Raw genomic sequence first — 20,931 nt, 5'->3', positions numbered from 1 at the left:
GTGTACTGAAACTAAACATAAAATAGAGAATTAGTAGCTTTGAGATGGACAAAGCAGAATGCTTTTTTGGGGAAAAAAAAACAGCCCAAAGGTTCTCCAGAGATACAGTCAATTATCCCCACAGCATAATGCTGCCACCCCCATACTTCACTGTTAGGATGGTGTTTGTTAAAGAATATTTTCTTACATAAAACCAAGATCACTTTAAAATAATTAATTTTCAGGGACAGTCTTTTAAAATAGAACATTGCCTAGCACAAAACATCAAAGTGTCATTTGTAATTCAGACGAATCTCATGACTTTTAAGGGGATTGAATAAGGCACTGTATTAATAGTGTTTCTTCTTCATTATCGTCATATTTAATATTATTGGGATATTTATTCTAAAATATTAGTAACAACATGCCGGTCAGACTATTTTAGTGTCTCAGTAGAGAGAAAATGGTAACAAAATTAGACGTTCAGAATGGAATTTACATCACTATGGAGGTACTTATTTTTAAATTTGTTTAATGATGGATACAATAAAAAGCAGCTGAACTGTGAAGTATATTAATGAGATTGGCATGATACCACATTTTCTTTTACAATAAACATACCGATCTGATATTTTTCTTTCTTTAAAAACTATTAAAATATAAAATAATGTGGTTACGGATGTACGTTTTATGGCACTACAAGCAATTCTGTGCTATTTTTAGACTAGATCCTTGGCAGATTCATATCAGACTAATTATTTTCTTTTATAAGATCTGCCATTTTCTACTGAAATTGACCTGATATCAAATCAGAGTGGTGCTTTTTGTATTACATTCTCCACGAAATACAATATGGTCGTGTCTTAATATGATCGTTTTTTCTGTACAACAAAAATATGGACTGCCTCAATATGTGCCTTGTGTTTAAATGCTAATGTTACTATGATAATGTATTATTCAGTCATAGTCTATCTGGGTGTGACAGATCAGCAGGGTTACTTAAAAAGAGTGAGGCTTCACATCTGTCACATTATTGCTCCTCCTGTTTTCACTGAAGGGTTTTGTGTGATGCCCACAGCCCATAGACCGGGATCAGAACCCCATATCCGAATACATTCAGGAGTCCATCAACTCCCAGTCAGTGAGAGCAGAGAGGTCCATCACCTCCCAGTCTGTGAGAGCAGAGAGGTCCAGAGAACCAGTGGTGAACCTTCTCCCTCACGGCTCCTGTTCCTCCAGCGTCTACCACCTAGAGGACGCAGAGAACGGTGACAAGGAAGGAAAAGCCGTGTTCACCACTCTGCCTCACATCACCGACCTGAGCACCTATATGATACAGAATGTCATCAACTACGCCAAGGTGCTCAATCCTTTCAGGTGGGTTAATACATTCTAATGTCGGTACTCCTTCTCCATGTGTTGATTAGGCATTATGGTATCACCCTACACTGTCAGATTCGGTGGGGAAAAAAAGCCCAAAGGTTCTCCAGAGATACAATGGATTAGAAGGGCTGTGTTCTATTATCTGATTCACAGCGATGCGACAATCATCCGCGGTTGTTTTATTTGCATGTAACTGCAGTCAGTCTTATCAACAAATTGTATTAATTCACACTGATGGACATCTCTGTTTTGGGTGTTTCCTGTTCATTGCATCTGTTTAGTGATGTGTTGTATATTGTGTGTGTTGTTTATTTTTAACTAGTGAAACCAAAGATGATTTTTCTGCTTTGGCTGGACAATAAAGAGTCAGAATTACTCACAGTGGTGGTGATAGGAATCGGACGTCTAAAGAGTTTAATGCCTTTAAAAGCTCCCTTACAGAATATTACCATGAAATGGTAATGAATATACTGCCTGATGCCTGAGAAATAGTTTTTTGATGGTTTTGAAAAAGCTTTGGCCTAAAATGCATTTTAAAATCCTTTCATGACAGAGAGGTACATGCAGGGCATTGGGAGGTAAAGTAGAGCCCAAAGGAGGCTTAGTTTTTTTAAGGTTTACAACTGTTCTTCAATATCACATATAAAAACTGAGAAGACTTGTAGGTTTTGGATAATAAAATGGCTGCCTTATGTTATAGACATCAAATTTCAGTCAAGTTTAATATTCACATTTTTAAGGCATTTGAAAAATGTTCAAATAATAACCCCCATGAAAATAAAGTACAAATCTTGGCTATAGGCCGCTGCCTCAGGATACAGTGATCCACTTAGTATCTTACTATTACTGTACTATATTAAACCTAAGCCTAGTCCACAAAGCCACAATAGCTGACTGGTTCCTATCACAACCATTGTCGGCAAATTTCTTTACAATGCACCCTTTCACATCAAACCACTCTGAATGACACTGTTTTCAATGCATTCATCCATGAATGAATGGAAAGTGATGTCATCAGTGTTGTATGTTTTGCAGGGCTCTGACTATAGACGATCAGATATCGCTGCTGAAGGGCGCCACCTTTGAGATGGTACAGATGCGCTTCAACATGACGTTCAACGAGAACACAGGGATGTGGGAGTGCGGCTCGCTGCGGTACTGCATGGATGACGCCAAGCGTGGTAAGGGTCTCTCACAGTCCCCCAGGACCAGCGTTTATGATGCTGTAGAGGTTTGAACCATTTTACTGTGTACTTTTTGAATGTGTAACGGTCCTCTGTTTCAACTGTACTGTTTACAAAAAAATACCCTGAAGGACAATCACTACAGTTCTGCACAGATCTGTTTACAGTTCCTTTTTTAAAAATAGATTTATAGATCTGTTGAAAATACTTAGGAGTCAGTAAGTCACATTTAGCATCACAACTCCTGTTGGTTTTGTGAGGGCTTTTGAACTCACACTGACTCATGGCAAATACGTAAAATATGTGCAAATCAAGGAAGCAATGAGCATTACTATATTACTAAATATTGCAATTGCGGTGTGTCTGGCAGTATATTAACACCCTGGTGAATCCATGATATGACATGGTAAAAACTGGTCTGCATAGTTTTGACTAAAATTGTGTTGTTTGAGTCATATGAATGCCTTGATTCATCAAAACACTCACAGAACATCTGAGGGATGCTCATAGTAAGTGTTAGAGGGCTCATTTCTATAATGCAGCCTACTGTGATATCAGTATTGTAAAGGCAAACATTAGTAATGTCAGACTGATATGATGCAATTAAGGTATCTAACAGTTCTGTAACAGTTACTGTTCTGGCCTTTTAGATTTCAGGGCATTTGATTATCATCTTTAGTAATCTCTGTCCATGTTTATAGACATAGCAGAGTAGTGTTTGTCACAGGGATGGTCAAGCATTTTAGTCAATTTAATATTAAAATTTTTAAGGTGATATTTGAAAAATATTCAAATAAGACCCCCCAGTGAAAAAAAAGTAGGAGTCTTGGCTACAGGCTACCAGATGCATCAGGAAACCCCTGGATCACGTGACCTTCAACGGGGATGGCTGCTTACCTCTGTGGCTCTTGACCTACTTGATACAACACATCCTTAAATATAATCCTAGTCTTGAGAAGCCGTACAAAGTTAGTAAAACTTATTAACTTGAGCATGGCTTAATGCCAACTGTTGTCTCTGAAGAAGAAACGTCAAAAAAGCAACAACCCTCGACAAAACGATGTTGCGCATTGCTGTAGCTGATGAGCTAAGGCTGCAACCCGATAACGTTCAAGAAATGTTTAAAGAATTTAGTCTTGTCTCTGAGAGGATTGACATGCAGGAAAAAGAGATTAAAGCAAGAACTTCGAAAACATGCAGTTAGCAATTCAAAGTATTATCCACTGAAGTGAAATTTGCAGTAGAGGCTCTCCAAGCGAAGATGGAGTCAATGGAAGACGAAAGCCGTTAGTTGTCATCAAATTTCACTTTACACTGATTATATTTTGCTTTACACATCAAATATTGCTGATTCTGTTCATGAGTTTCATAGTTGAAAAACTTGTAAAGAGTTTATATAATAAACCTGATGAATTCACTAAGTGATGCTGAAAGTTTTATTCCATTAAATCTACGTGAGCAGGGGGGAAAACCTTTGATTCGATTACGATTCAGAGGGCTGCGATGCGATTATAAAACGATTATCGATGCATCTCGATGCATCTTTTTTCTCTATACAGGATTTCTATCTTCCTACTGTCTAAAAACTTGGTAGTTTTAAAGCAAAGTATTTGTAATGATCCATAATGTAAATGCATTATGGATCATTACAAATACTTTGCTTTAAATATCTAAAATATCTTTTATTAATAAATCAAATGGAAGTGATGTGGCAAGTGAACTAGAAGGCTCTCATTCAGAGACGCTGCTGCCACTCATCTGCGATAAAATGCACTGTTACCCTGAAATAAGATCCAGTGGTAAGGGATGTCCACGCAGCGCGTTACAGCCATCCTTCCCGTTTTCTTTAGTGATTTTAAAATTTCGGTTTTAGTCTCGTTGTAGAGAGGGGGGGTGTATTTTCGAGACTGGACGCTGAATCTCAGCTCCAAAGTGTGCAGCATAGCGCGAAACAGCAGGTCACATAGCCCCGAGGTCTGGCCTCACCAGTAGCGAACGAAAAAACAGAGATTAAGACGAACATTTGGAGGACTTATTCGTATTTATAAGCAGCGCGGTTGGTTAAATCTGCAATGAGAGACTGTCTTTCTCAAAAAAGTTGCGAAAATGAACTCACTTCTCTTTCGAAATTCCCGTTCCATCTCAAATGGTGCAGTAGTTACATTCGGCGCCTAAGGCAGAATTTAAGGTGGAACGGGAAAATTAGAACGAGAAGCTGGTGAATGAGAAGCGACTTCAGCCTCGTAAAACAGCCGGACGCTGAGACATTTTACAAGAAACTCTTCTAGTTTTGAAGAAAAGTTTTCTGGCGGAGATGGGAGGAAAGCGGCTATAGCTGAAGCTTAAAGCAGAGCGGAGTAAATCTGCGCTCTCTATTACATTGTTTAGCCCATACTAGCACATTAACATGTACTGGACATTAAATGTTGTGGCTCCTAAGGTGGTTTGACTTTGTTGAAAGGACAAAATGTCTCTTCTTAACATTTGTGCTGGGACTCCGGACCTGACCTGGCTTTAACGCAGAGGGAGCCAGTCGGATTTCTCGCTCATCCAGTGGTGTTTTTGTTATGTGCCGCCACAGACTGTCCGGGCGCTGCACTTCCCCACTTCCAAGTTCCGCCTTTTACGGTCGGTCAACAATACGTTATAAATTAAATATTTAGAAAATCGATTTTTGACAATTATGAATCGATTCAGAATCGTCCACATCGCGATGCATTTAAGAATCAAGTTTTTCCCGCACCCCTAATGCTTACTGTGTACTATAGCTGCATTTTTTATTATCTGTTACCTGGCTCCAAAGACCCTCTGCAGGTGTGGCGCAGAGCTTTTCATCCAGTGTTTGGTATCCTTTAGCAGGCTGCAGTAGTCTTCTTGTGCGTATGTCTTTAATGTAAACAAAGCATAAGACGCAGGCTCTTCACTTCTCTCCGATGGAGTAAAGAGTTCAGTCAGCTCATGGTCCTTATGAAAATGGAAGGTTAGAGATCAGCTAAATTGCAATCAAAAATCCTAATTTGCTTTTTGATTTTTTTAAACTTTCATAATTCTTATTACTTGATATTCTAAAAAGTGAAGTTCCCATATGTTAGTGGCGTGCCAGTCACATAAATACTCATCTTTTGTTGTTCAGAACTACAGATGGCACAATATCATTTTTCCTTTCTGATACCAACATCGATATTGAAAGCTTGAGTGTCGACTGATGTCTGTCTGCTTATTTTTTCCACTTAGTTTTCCTTTAAAAGTGACTATGCTGTAAAATTAGCTGTTTTTAAGTGTTTCACTTGAGCATCTAAAAGTTGGCTATCATACTCAAACTGCTCAATCACTCTACTACTCCACAGGCAGAACTACACAGCTAACATCACACAGCTGTTTCAGGATAGATTTGTCACAGCATTGGATCAGATTCATTCTTCATTTTTCTCCCTAAATATCTGATCCAGCATTTTATGCTGATATTGGCCTTATTTGGAGACTTAGTGCTGGATCGGTGCCATATGTATTCAAAACACTGAGTGCGTATGCCAAAGAAGAAACCTTTGGCACTAGAAAGAGGAAACGCAGTTGGAAGTTAAGTTCACTGACATGAAAAGGGAGACATTGACCCAAGAATCCCATTTGCACCATCATAACTTGATCTAACCAAAAATAGCACATTTTTCACTTCACAAATTTGATTTATGATTTGGAAACCACATGTAAGTCTGGTGTAATGAGCACAATAGTTAGGGCTTAGAACACCAGAGGAAAGTAGTCTAGTCTAAGGAGCTGATTTTTTACTCATTTTAACTTATTTCTTTTTCCTTATGAGAAAGCAGGAGGAACACTTCAGCTCCTGTTGCTTACTTCCAGATATGGTCAGTATGATAGTGGCCTCCTGTATAGATAGCCAGCATTATTATTCAGGCCTCACCATTAGAGCTGTCACCCCTGCTCTCCTCTGCTAACACAACACTTCCTGACAGGGTTAGATTGTGAAGGTGAAGGAGCTAACAAGCTCCTGCCACGCTGAGGGGAATAGTTGGGGGGGGTCTCCAAGAGTAACGATGGAGAACATAGAGGCACTGAGCCTGTCACTCAGACATGGCCTATAGAAATAAGCCTCTGAGTAAGTTTGGTTTTGACATGCAGAATAAGCAGGCTGCTCAGAAAAGGTCACACATGTGCAGATGCCATTGCAAAGGCGGTTAACATGCCTAAGTCACTAAAAGGTTTTACTGCCCTGTCTTATCGTGCTCAGACTGGTCCTCAAGAGAATTTCCCACATATATGTACACTTAAACAAAAACACTGCGCTAGGAAGATCAAACTGAGACTCACTCTGCCTGTGGTCTAGCATAGCATAAAGCTTTGGGAAACTACCAGTTTTTCATTAGTTTCTGCTCTGCATTTACACTGACCATTAAAAAGGTTAAGGATAGTTAGTGCACACTTTCTTTGTTGGATTGCAAAAAATGAAGATATTAAAGACCAACCGGTGAATAATTGTGCACAGACCAGGTGTTTAAACCACATTTATACCAAGCAAGACACTTTGATGAACTAAAGTGCATGAAATGTTGAAGAAAAAAATACCCACCGGATGTTTAAATAGCTGTTTAATATTGTAGGTGTTGTTTCTAATTTGAAGGACCCACATCTTTGAAAACTGAAACATAGAAGTTTTAACACATGTAATTAACTCTCTAGTCGGCATTATCATCATTCTCTTTGGTGGCGCGCTGTTAAGCATGTTGGTTCACCAACGCAGAGGTTGAGAGTTTGATACTATTTATTTGTTTGTTGCCTCCCCGTTTTCCTCTTAAGTTTGTAGTTTTCTCTCTGATACTCTCTGCTTCGTCTCGTCCCTTCATTACCACCCTCTATTGTCCACCTGGTGGTTCATCCCTTAGTGCAAGTCTATCAGCTAGAAGATCATGGGTTTTTGCGCCTCACAAAGGAAGAGCCACTTGGCGTGTAACAAATAGTTTCTTGATGAATCATAACTGGATTGAATCCTCAGAGATTTACATTTCTGGTCAGTAGTAAAGTACTATCCTTTTCTGCTCATTTTGAAGGAATATGTGATGCCTGCACTCCACACTCTGAGAAGGCGTCTTCTTACTCACTGTGTCTGACGCTGTGACCTTTCCACAAACAGCAGGTGGTGTAGTCTCCACAGCCTACAGCTCTAGTGTGACACAGTGACCGTGGCTAGTACAAAAAGCTTTGTTCAGCTGATGAGCAAAAGCCTGGACCTCGTTAGCTTCTCTTTTCTAACCCAGTTCCCATAGTAGCTGCGCAGAGGAGATCATTACATCTGTTTGCTGACTAATTACTGCCGATCTGTGTCGTTCTGCACATGTAACTGGCCAGAATACATACTAAAGACACTGTAAGTGGTCAGAGTACGTAATAAAGATCATGTAACTGGACAGAATATGTACTAAAGACATTGTAACTGGCTAGAAAATGTACTAAAGGTTTTGTAATGGATCAGAACACATACTCAAGATATTGTAACTGACCAAAGTACATACTAAAAATATTGTAAGTGGCAAGAATACATGCTAAAGGTACTGTATTTGGCCAGAATACTGACTAAAGATTTTGTAACTGGACAGACACTGACCAGAATACATGCAAAAGATATTGTAATTGACTAGAATACGTACTAAAGATCCATAGTAAACATATTGTCATATGTACATATTTACACTGTTCTGACATCTCCAAGTCTCCAAGCCAACCAAGATAGACAGTTATACAGTGACACATGCACTCAGCTCATCTTTACTCCTGGCTATTTACCTTTAATTAGTGCAGGGCTTACTGAACAGATTCCCTACACAAAGAAAAAAACATAGCCACACTTGACAGCCACACTTGACCCCCACACATTTAATCGTTCTAGAGTTCATTTTACAAGACAGACACTTTTTTATTGTGGTTTGTTGTTAATAGTTATGAATCATCTATTATCCTTAAGTCCTGCTTCCTCTCAGTGGTTCTTCTTCGTGTTCTTAGGGAGTCTTTCCACTGTCTCCCTCAGCAACACTCGTTAGGGGACTTAACCTGCATTTCTGGAAAGCTGCTTTGGGACAGTGTTTGTTGAAGCAAATAAAATTGATTTGAGATGAGTTGATTTAAAAGCTAAAAAAGCCTGTGCCATATGTATTGGTGTGAATGTGTACCTGTCATCTATCCCTGTCTACAGAGTCAGTCATGTTCTAGTTGGTTGATGAGTGTCTAGCATTATGCAGTGATGCAGGCTCTGTTGACTGTAATAGAGAGGTCTAAAGTGGGATTGATTTTCATAGAGTGAAAGTTCTTTACATTAATAGCTTTTCTTCTGTGTGTTGTAATATGATGTTCTTATCTTGTTTTTCCTCCACTGCTCTCTCTCTCTCTCTCTCTCTCTCTCTCTCTCTCTCTCTCTCTCTCTCTCTCTCTCTCTCCTACACTTCCACCCAAACAGCGGGTTTTCAGCCCCACCTGCTGGACCCTCTGATGAAGTTTCATTTCACACTACGCAGACTACACTTAGATGAGACGGAGTATGTGCTGATGCAGACGATCTCACTCTTCTCACCAGGTACACTACACACATTTACAATCAAAGTATTGCAAAACTGGGCTGTATCTATTGGTATTGCAGTTTGAGTGGTATATAGCAATTATGTATTTTTAGGTTTAGCAATGTTGATAGGTAAGTTAGTTATGTGCCATTTTTGATTATAATTAATAAATAGTACTTTTTAGATTTTCAATGCTGTGTAAACTTCCCTTTGGAAGCACACAGTCCATTCAAAACAAGCTATGTCAGGTTTATGTATTCTTTAAGCACTCAGGACGTATGGGTTCATTAACTGTATTAACGCTAACTTGGATATCATCTGATACCATAACATATTTGGAAAATATCATATCAAGATCACCCAGCTGTACATTACTTTGACTGTTTCACTATCATCCTGTTTTTGTCCCATTAGATCGGCCGGGTGTGACGCAGCACAGCGTCGTTGATAAGTACCAGGAGATGCTGTCCTTAGCGCTGAAGACCTATATTGAGACCAAGAGAAGTGGCCCAGAGAAATAGTAAGAACATTTAGAGCTGGTGTTCTACATACTGATTGAGCCTAGAGTCTTAAGTAGTGTTTGGACAGGATTAGTTTTCCATGGGAAGGTGGGTGATGCCAGGTTACCACAACGTGTCTGTAAGGTTTGTGATCAATTTGCCTGGTATAAGAAGTCTCAGTATAAATGACAGAGATGGGAGTGGCTATGTGGTTTACACACACTGCCTTTATTCCAGAAACAGCAGAAAACGTGTCAAAACATTTCATTTAGACGCTCTTCTGTTTACCCTAAGCATCTCTCATGCCATCTGAAGTGTATGCACTTTTTCATTATCTTGGGAATTCACAGCCAACAGTCAACATCACAGCATAAAATGTAAAATTTCTGTCATTTTTATGTTTGAATGTTTTTACACTTTAGGTAAAATAGTAACGTTACATATCAGCTTAATTTTAGCCTCAGAGAATACAAGTAAACACTTCTTTGGGTGTCTCCATACTTTTAGCAAAGGATGTCTGTAATGTTTATGACCAGTTTACATAGGATAAGAAATGGCAGTATAAATGACGGTGATGGGACTGGCTGCATGATTTACACACACTGCACACTCCAGTACGAGGCTTAATCTGTGTCCAGGGCTCTGTCTGCACAACAGTGGCAAAGCAACATGACTACTAGAAGGTATTAGACGATGACAATAATAATAATAATAATAATAATAATAATAATAATAATAATTTAACTTTATGGTGGCACCTCTCAACATAGAAATGCAGCTCACTAGCCAAAAAGCTGTGCAAATAGAACAAGCAAAACAAAAAATATAGAAACAAGGAGGTGGTCATAATGTTATGCCTGATCGGTGTATATATATATATATATATATATATATATATATATATATATATATATATATATAGGCTTCTTATTTGAGACACTGTGTCTTGCCACTTTACAGACACACACACAAACACACACACACACATATAAAGCTGTCAACACCTTGTTTCTGACTGTGACCTTTGACCTTTCCTTCTGTCAGTTTGCTGTTCCCCAAGATCATAGCGTGTCTGACCGAAATGAGGACTATGAATGAGGAATACACCAAACAAGTCCTGCAGATTCAGGACATCCAGCCGGAGGTGTCTCCACTCATGCTGGAGATAGTGAGCAAAAACAGCTAACCCCGCCTCCACTCTTCACTCTCCAGCTGCCTCACTGTGGATCAGACTTCAGCAACCAGCAACAGCAACGTCAGCCAGAGCTGCAGCTGAGTGTCACATGTTCAGATAACACCTTATTTATGGATATCCTTTCGTTCTTAAGGCGTTTTCATACCTAGTTCGTTTGGAGGAGTTTCAGATCCAGAGGCCATTTCCTCCTGTTTGATTGGTTTGGGCCAGTCATGCTCAAATGTGGACCAAAACAACTGGGCTGAGACCCTACTGAGATGGTGGTCTTGGTCTGGTTTTAAACAAACCCCAGAGCAGTTCGTCTAAACACAATCTGACTGATCAAAATTGGGTAAAATGTGCATATATTAGGAGGACTCTCTCATTATTATCTTTAACAAACCCTCACAATTTGCCCTTGAGGGAATCCCCTTTGAGGGTCAGTGGAGCAGTGGACAGCTGTTAATAAGCTAAGGAGGAGTTATAAAATACATAATGCTTATTTTATATAAGTTGAGAACCTCTGTATCTGTTTGGGCAAAGCATTCTGACTCATTTTGGTATCTGAGCATCCATAAGCATTCATGAATGGATTTCCAGTCAACTGGAACAAAAAAGAAAAACAGATTTCAACAGAAATGAAACATAGAGCTGTGCCTTACCATTTTAAATGACAGCAAATAGCACCTCGAGCGGTTAACCGAGTTCAAGTATCCATGCACATCCCTAGAAATCTGTGACCACTGATACAGATCCCCCAGGACATCACTTCAACTGGCTAAACTGTGCTTGCTGCTAACAGTAAGCACTCCTGTTGAATAAACTGCTCCACCCTGGACACTACATCCCCTACGCAGCAATGGCCACTTGTGATTTCTGAACTGTGAGGAGAAGTGAACAAGTATGTGTTAAGAGCACCAATGAAATCCTACTACACTGTTGTTTGTGGGTAAACAGGCTACTTCAGTTCAGTGTGTTGAAGATTGACCTGGACCAGTGAATAAGTACTTGGGCAGATGACTCTGCCAGCTGCTCAAGGAATACAGGAGTATGTGGTCATTTTAGGCTGTTGTAGATGCTCCATTTTCAATTCTCCAGGGGAAAAATTGTTACTGCCCTCCAAAATGTCCACATGGTGTGAAATAATACAGTCTAGTTCACTTAAAATTTTGCCAGATCAATGCAACTGACCCAGTAGAGAATTGTTAGGCAAACGGATTACAGGTCTGAAAACGCCTTTTGTTTCATAGCTAGAGGGCAGAACTGGACATGGTCAGGCCTTTTTCACTTCTATGCATTTACGAGGTGAAATTTCAGTGTTAGCAGTGTGCTGCCATCTAGTGTTCTGGAGCAGTACAGCTGAACTTCTTACAGCACAGAATTACAGATATGCATGCTGTTTGCTTTATGTTCAGAAAAATGAGTCTGGATATCAAAAGTGTATTTTGACCATGTCAAAGCGTTAAAAAAATCCAGTTTATTGATTTGTCTACAAGCTATTTTGGTCTCTATTCAGACTAGCAGTTTATGTCTAAACAACGCAGCTGTTACACCAGCAATCCAGTCCAGTTCAAGATGGACGAATGCAACTGAAACACATCCTCCTTAAAAAAAGGCACTCTTTACCTTTTGATGATGTGAGAATTAGAGAACAAAAGTGAGATTTGTCATCACCAGAGTGCCTTTTATCAACCATCTAAAGAATATGAGATATGATATATGATATATGATACTTGCGCCCTCTAGCTATTTAACTACATTCACACATAATGTACTTTCAGGGAAATTATGTTTCCAACATCAGCCAAGATCTACGTGTGCAAGACTGTCCGTCATGTAGCACTGGATGTTCTAACACTCAGAAGTGACCTGCTAGTAAGCATCACTTCCAAGGAGGTATAAATCCCACCAAAGCCAGATGAGAATGAGCACCGTGAGTCTGTGGACTGCTGAATCTAAACTACCTACAAATTTAGCACATCCTGTGAAAATGTATTTTTATCTCGTTGGTTTTGACTATCTGAACTGACAGGGTAGCTTCTTGCTATGCCAAATGTATATAATGCTGAATCTTCGTAAAGCACATGTTTTATGCTGTAGAACAATCACAGAGAATAATCACGTTCCCTTCGTGCCCTTGCCTTTGGAGAACAAACCTCAAGATGTATGTTATTTTCATATCATATGTACTGGATCTGGTATGACAGTAGATTTGATGCTGCACCACTCAGTCATCAGGTGTTGGGGAAGGATGAATGTGTGTGTGAAATGTAGGTCAGTCATTTTCATGTGATGAAGCAAAATAACCACGTAGACATGACAAGGCAAGGTTTACTAGTAAGGGTGTAACAGTATACTTTTGATTTTCAATACTGAGTACGCGATTGGATTTTGTTCAAAAAAATTTGAATGAACAAAAAAATGAAGACTGTATCTGTGGTGTTGCACAACTTACTAATGAGACTAGTAGTCTTTAGTAGCTCTCTGAACCAGAAACAGTTACAATTCATTCCACGAGATTAGTGCCATGATAATTCAGAAATTCATGTCAAGAAATCAGTTTTTCATCCCCTGCAGTCTCAACTGCATATTACTCTAACCAAAAATCAGATTTTTTGTGCCAAATAACACAGAATTTTAATCCCTGTTATCAAAGTTAGACTAATTTACACAGTTTTTCTGTGAATGTTGCACAAAAAAATTCTCTGTCCAATTTGTGCGATGAGGTGGACGTAATGCTCGACAGACCCTGTCAAAAAAGAAAAACACAATTTCATTATTGAGTTACAACAGAATTTACCAGCGGTTGAACTCCCTTAAGCTCCCCTGAAGGCTTAAATTGTCACTTGTCATATCTTAATTTAATGCAACTAGATTATTTTTTTGTCTAAATAAGTTGGTGTGACGAGAGAAGCAAAACTCAAGGATAGTTTTGCTCCTCTCTGATTTTTTTTCTTAAAATCAGTGTTTTTATATTACATGATATATGAAGTATCAATACACAAACATATATATTAGAGCGTGGCAAAGGTTTGATGACTTTTATTTTGTAATTTGAAATGGCGCTTCAGTGACTGTCTATAAGGACATGAAAATGCCCATATACATAAAAATATATATTAATGAATATGTTCAAGCTTGAAAGACACTTACAAGCAAATTTCTGTCCTTTATATGTTGCCTCAAATGTCATGGACTGAAATGGCTCATTAGTGATATCAGACATACTGACAAATGGCAATGGTTTTCACTATTCTGTTAAAAACACTATGATGATCCTAAAAAAAACATGGAATTAAGAGAAAAATCTCCTGCATTGCACCTGAAATCATTTACACTTTAGAAGAATGATTTGGCAAATATTTTCCACCCAGTCAATCAACCAAGACATGTTTAGAGTCCAAATTCTGCTTTTTAAGTTTGGCTACAAGGCTAAAGTTGCTAACAAACACTCGAAATCAATAGTCACCCAAATCTTTTCAGTAAATACATGCCCAAAAACGTCTCTCAACCCACTTAAACTGCATCAGGAGTTTCATTAAGATTCAGGACAAAGTATGACATACAGTGAGTATTAAAATAAACAAAACCTCACCGTGTGACTTAATGCAGCAGGCAGATACTTTAAACAACAGGTGCCTCCCTGCAGAATTTCAATCCCCTTCTCATGCACACATATAATGCAGGTGTATGGATGCTAGAATACATTAGAGATTTCTGTTTTTATGTTTATATATCACTCAACAATAGTTTGTAGAAAATGTTTGTATTATTTGTGCCAGGCATTGTGTCTCACAGCTTCTAATCACTGTGGTCTTGCTTTGGCAATTCAATCAATGTTGCCATTACTGTCTGACCTCTGTATCGAAAATGTATCATATCATGGAGAAAACACTGCGATACATATCAAATCGTTTCATCCCTATTTGCAGCCTTTGGTGCTCAAACAATACAACTGCATTGTTCATAGAGTTAATAGAATGCGTCTGATATTGTTCATCTCTGTGATGTGCACAGTCACATTTATGTATCATGATGTATTGTTACACCCTTACTAAAGGTGAGCCCATGCTGTGTGTGGTTCACGTTACCAGATTAACAGTTAGCAAAATTGTACCAGATCCAGGAACATCTACAATGACCTCATGAAAGTAAAAGCCATTAAGGTAACTCGAAAACAAGAAATATATATATATTATATTATATTATATTATATATATATATATATATATATATATATATATATATATATATATATATATGAATGTAAGAGTGATAATTTTAAAGGTTTATTGTGGCACAGGGAGGCACAGAAACCACAAAAACCTGCTGTACATAAGCTGTGTGCTCATGTTGATTAAATGTATGTGGTGGTGTTTGTAGTGGAGGAAAACAGGAACCATTGGAGAAGCCTTGCTGTACATGCAGCACATAGAGTTACTCTGCTTTTTGCAAGGATACACAGTGCCAACTCTCACCTACAGCTCATGCGTAACATTTACGTCTTTGACCTGTGGAAAGAAGCTGTCTGTTTAAAGCGAAAATTCAACATGATGCCTGGCTAGAAAAATACATATACATATATAGGTGTGTGCTGGCAAATTGAAGATTTTGTTATGTGATCGTGAATTAGTTCTCCTTTTCTTGTGACTTGTAGATGTTTTCTTACTATAAGGTAAATGATTTAATACTATTTTGAAATGGCATAAGAGATATTGTTAAACACACTTGTATACCTCAATGATCAGGACAGACAGGTTAGTCGGAGCTTATATAACTAAATAATGAGCTGAAGTCTGTGTGTAAAAAGCCTCTCAGAATAAAGATGGACTTCAGCCCAGAGCATGTATGTTGTAATAAGTGCATTTACAGTCGTCATGCTTACAGGTCCCCAGCAGCTGCTAATTTCTAATAGCTGTGGTTGTTGTGAAGTTCCATATTTCCTTACAGACGCCCTACATACCAGCTGAGGTCAGTCGTGGTTGGCTTCTCCTGTGGTGTATGGTGGGAACACGGCAAATAACTATACTGTTTGTAGAAGCTGTGCAGCAGTTTGTGAACGTGTTGAAGGGAACATAAGTCATCACAGCCATTCAGCACGACAGCACATTTACAGTTACAAACTCCACCGTTTGTGTAAAATAGTCTGTAGAATTAGAGAAAAGAACAAGACAAAGACGACACAGTGTAGACAAACAACCTCAACTAAAAGTAGCTAAGTATTATAATAATGATCATTATGAAGTAAATCAATATTAATGATGAAAATAATAGTAATAATGTAAATAATTGTAATGATTATTATTTAAATAAATACAAAGTGAATAAAAAGTACATAAAAACAAGATTAACAAAACAAAACAAAGGTTATAAAAAATTTTAACCCTCTTTATGAATTTATGTACTGATTGTCTCTGATACATTGTTTTTGGTGCAATAAATAACATCAAACATCACATTTGGATGAAAATAACATTGAGAATTACTGTTTAGCACTATTATTATTATTATTATTATTATTATTATTATTATCATATAGTGAACCCACCCTGTGCTTTACATTATTGAGGAGCTTCTACTTCAAACATTACAGCTTTCGAGTCGCAGCTTTATCACATCATTTTCTGTAGTCATAGCAAAGCGTTTATTTTGAATCTGTGAGTGATGATTGTCAGGCCTGTGGATCAAATGATGCACAGTCCAGTCTTTGTAGAGGGGGACAGAGTTGTATGGTCATCTAAAACAGCTCAGATGTGCCTTTATTATTGGACTGAGGAGACCCTGAAATGCATGTAAGAGAATAGGGAGTCTCTCTCAAATGGTCCTCTTATGCCTAAGCAGCTCATTTCCGGTTGGAAAACAAAGTTGGGGGCCTGAATCACCTGCACATGTGTTTATTGGCCAAGAAAATGGCCTTGTGTCCTGCCTCTTTGGCTCAGAGTTACAGTGCCATCTGCTGGACAAACCTCTAATTGGGCTGCTTTAAAGAATCATTCCAGCATTTTTCAACCTAATTTCTATCTGAAGCATCTGTATCATCCAGGCTGCTACAGTGGATAATTTCAACACATTTCCCCTTCCTTAAGCCATCCATCCATGTTTTGGAACATGCTGTCCAGGGTGGAGACTCAAAATGGGGCTTTCTATGTGTTTGGCATTGTGGACGTGATCACATTTATAGGTAAATTTGGCATTACTTTTCATTACACCATAGTGCAGAGGAATATGCAGCACTCTGTTCTTTCAAATGGGGCATCAACTCAACTGCAAATATTAAAAATACCTCAGTGATTCTAAAGATCTGGAAAAATCTAACTCCATAATTAAAGGAGTTACAAAAATTTCTGGCAGAAATTTGACTTTTAATTTGATGTGGAATATCTAATTACAGAGCTCTGCCAGGCTTGCACAGTCACTCTGCTTCAGCTTCACAGTGCACCCTATATTTTGTGCAGTGCACATGCTTAGTGTTCTTATGAAGGTGTGGCATTAAATTTGAGGTACTATCGATCCACACATTTGGACAGAGAGATTTCCGAAAAACGCTGTTGGTGTCAAACCTCTTGTCCAAGGTAATCAACTATCTGCAACAGATGTGGCAGACAAAGTGAAAGGTGCTGGAGTCTTCCTTTAAAATGCTAATCATCAGCTTCAACTGACCATTCAGAAGCAAAATCTGACCTTAAGGCAGGACATTTACAACACCAGGTCACAGTAAACACATGCAGCACAAACATAAACCAGATTTTATTAAATGTTTCTCGAAATGTGAGTGTGTGCGAGTGTGTGTCCAAAGCTTAGCACTGAATCGCTTTAAATGTAATGTGTTGGTTTATTCAGACAAAACTGTTTACAGATGGTCAGAGTATCCAGAACATGCTACACAGAAATGAACAATCATCATCATTGAAGCCATTTGCGTCTGTTGTCTGAATACCTGTTTTGAATGTGACCGTTAGATGTCGATGTCCCTCTCAGGAAAATAAATGGAAGATTTAAGGTAAATGTGTCTGGTGTTTATTAATGTCTGTCTTTCAGTAGACAAAACATCTGTGGTCCAAATAGTACAAAAGAATAACGAAACACACCATTAAGGATGTGTGCGACACTTTATTCTGAGTGGGCCTTTTAGATTGAACAAACACTCAACTTACGCTCAGTAACATGGCAAAAACATATGAGGGTCAGGATTAGGTTTTGGGTTGAGGTTAAGGTCAGGGTTAGGATTGGGGCCGGGGTTAGGTTTAGGTTTAGGTTTTGGGTAAGGTTGTATAAGGTTAGGTTTTTGCATAATGGAAGTAACATATTAACTAAACATCTACTTAATGTAAGTAATGTATCAACAGAACATCTACAAGATATTTACTTCAGTGTATTCAGATGCTTCACTACTGCTACTTCACTGATATGTTGTTGATGTGTTACTGATAATCTGTTAAGAGTTTATTAATCATCTACAAAGGATCACTCCAAATAAAGTGTTACCAGGATGTGCATTATGACTTTGGTCATCACTGATTAACCACAGGGAAGGTTTAAAAATAATTTACTGAAATTAATGTAGGACTAATGGCTTACCTTTATTTAGGCTACAACACCGGTGTTGCACTAAAACATTAGCAGCACACAGAGAAACGCCCTTCAATTTTTTATTCAATAGCAGAGAGAAATTGGTAGGTTATCATGTTGGATGAGAAACAGAGGCTCTTCAGATAAGCTAACACAGCTAACATGCTGATGAAAACACTGTCTACTAACGTGACCTTTTCTCATCAATGGACAATGTGGCAACGTGTTAGTCAGAGAAATATACAGGGTGATTCAAAAAGATTCATCTGATTTCAAAGTGCCATATTTTTACAACTGTGAGGCGCCTAGGAACCAATCACATACCAATTGAAAGAGGGGGTCACAGAGTTCCTGACCGTCACCGGAAGATGGTTCTCCCTTCAGCCTGCGAGGAGATGGAGACCCTTGAGCAGAAAGCATTTTGCATTCTCCACCTCAATAAGAGTGAAGCGGTCATAACTGTGCAGTGTGATTTTCATGGGCAATGAACCTCCAACAGCTCAGAGCATTCGGCGTTGGTTCCAAACACTGGATGATCTCCGAAATCACACTGAAAGAGCTGTGAGTGCAGTGACGCCCGACATGCTCAATCGAGTATGGGATGAATCTGACTATGGCGTTGATGTTGTCTGTACAGCTGGAGGAGGTTCATATTGAGCACCTGTAAAATTACATACTAAACTTTATGCTCATTTAAACCATTTACAGTTTACTGCATTGTTCCGTGATGATTTCATAGTGATTTTCAAATCATTTTGAAATCGGATTAAACTTTTTGAATCGCCCTGTATTTTCACTGTTTTTGGACCTATATAACATCAGCTAGAGGAACTTAATTCAGTTATGTTAGTGATAGAGCTTCATCTTCTCGGTCATATTCTTAACAATGCGTCTGTGGCAACGCACCCATGTTAAAGCCCTCCTGTTTCGGAGCAGTTCCCACTATGGTTGCTCTGTTGTTCCCACAGTGGACAGATACACCGTCCAGAAAAAAAAAAGGGTACAGTACATGTATATTTTGCCCCTCACCCTCAATGGTACAACATGGTCTTCACTGTCGAATTGTCTTACTTGTGGAACTTATCTTAAATGTGAAGAGGCATATTTACACTAGGGATGCACAATGACATCTGAATCAAATTGGTATCAGCAGATATTTGCTTAAAAATAGATCTTAATCGTACAGATGTTTAGATTTAACCAATATTTGATGACATATCTGCTGTACTCTTGAAGAGCAGGAAGTTTAGGCAGCACTGTGCTAAAATGTGTGCGCTTCATTCATTTTACTGCATTTGAAACACTCTAGAAATAGATATTTCTCTGTGATGCCAATCCAGGTGGATCCAGTTCCAGTTGCTATCTGCATCAGCCCACTACTTCCACATCAGTGTATCCCTAATTTCCTGTATTAAATAACTGTTTAATACAGGAAAGTAAACAGACGGACTGGAGTTGAGACACTGTGCCTGTTTCTTAAACTTTTTAGTTCATCACTTAACTTTAAAACAAACATTGAGACAACAAAAACATCCCTTTTTGTAGATGAATTTTCTGAAGTGCACTATCAAATCAAAAACACTGAAAACAACTGCTTATCCAACATTACTTCTGAAATCAAGTATATTAAAATAGTGACTTTGTCCCCCTTTACACTGCAGTAACAGCCTCTGGATGTTGGAACATTGCTGTGAGGATTTGACTGAGCATTAGTGAGGTCAGGCACTGATGTTGGATGATCAGTTCTGGATCTTGCAGCTCATCCCAAAGGTATTGTATACCAGAGAACACAGCTCCACAGCCCAGTGCTGGGGGGCCTTATACCCCAAGAGCTGATTCCTTGCATTGGACATGGTGACCTTAGGCTTATGTGCAGCTGCTCCAGAGCATCCCATTCTATTGGTCAGTGTTTTCTACCTGTGTCAGCACTGGGTGCACCTTAAAGTTCCTGAGTTCACTAATTGGAAGAGATGTCCAGATACTTTTGGAGAGTGTACATCTGAAGTCTTTTCACTGATGAGGCTACAGATCAAGAGCGGTGAAATCAGACAAACAAGACATGGAACAAGCATTTGTTCATTTCCAAGCTATCCTACTCTTTATTTAATGCAAATTACAGTACCAGGTAACTATTCTCTGAATCCGAGTCACACCAAGGACCAAAACGGACATATTTACAAGGAAAGGAGACATTTAGCATACCTTCACAGAAAAAAGTATATATTTAAAATAAAATAAAAATTTCAGTCACAAACAGAGGCATTCAAGTAGTAGTAATGTTATACAGATTGGATTTTTTTTCCTTTTTTTTTTTGTTTTAAACCAAGACAGCTTTCCCCCAACAACGTACGTCATGTGATGTCTGTATACAACTGACAGTCTGTAAATATTTTTTGTCTTTTCTGTTTAAAACCTTTGTGTCTTTACATTTTTTTACTTATTTAACTTTAGTCACAAGAAGTGGTCACACCGTCCGTGGAAAGAAACACATCTATGAATGCAAATCTTACAAGCAAGCTTTACACACGGGTTGAAGGAATGAAGGACTGACAGGTGCTACGTGACACCCCTGAGCGCTG

General features: G+C 38.6%; 1 protein-coding gene across 5 annotated transcripts in view; it reads left to right on the top strand.

The window, feature by feature from the left end:
• The window catches only part of nr1i2 (nuclear receptor subfamily 1, group I, member 2), a 43,825-nt gene extending 28,842 nt beyond the window's left edge, over positions 1-14,983 (top strand). For all 5 annotated transcript variants that reach the window (XM_036570757.1, XM_036570728.1, XM_036570737.1 and 2 more), the window contains 5 exons: positions 1,058-1,356; positions 2,398-2,543; positions 9,010-9,126; positions 9,524-9,629; positions 10,654-14,983. In XM_036570757.1, the coding sequence (XP_036426650.1) occupies positions 1,058-1,356; positions 2,398-2,543; positions 9,010-9,126; positions 9,524-9,629; positions 10,654-10,795 (810 nt within the window). In that variant the 3' untranslated portion in view covers positions 10,796-14,983. The remainder of the gene's footprint in view (positions 1-1,057; positions 1,357-2,397; positions 2,544-9,009; positions 9,127-9,523; positions 9,630-10,653) is intronic.
• Positions 14,984-20,931: the final 5,948 nt, after the last annotated feature.

This window comes from Colossoma macropomum, unplaced genomic scaffold (assembly GCF_904425465.1).
Source record: "Colossoma macropomum unplaced genomic scaffold, Colossoma_macropomum, whole genome shotgun sequence".
Classification (NCBI taxonomy): Eukaryota; Metazoa; Chordata; class Actinopteri; order Characiformes; family Serrasalmidae; genus Colossoma; species Colossoma macropomum.
Note: the sequence above shows the minus strand (reverse complement) of the source record. Positions and strands in the feature narration are given on the sequence as shown.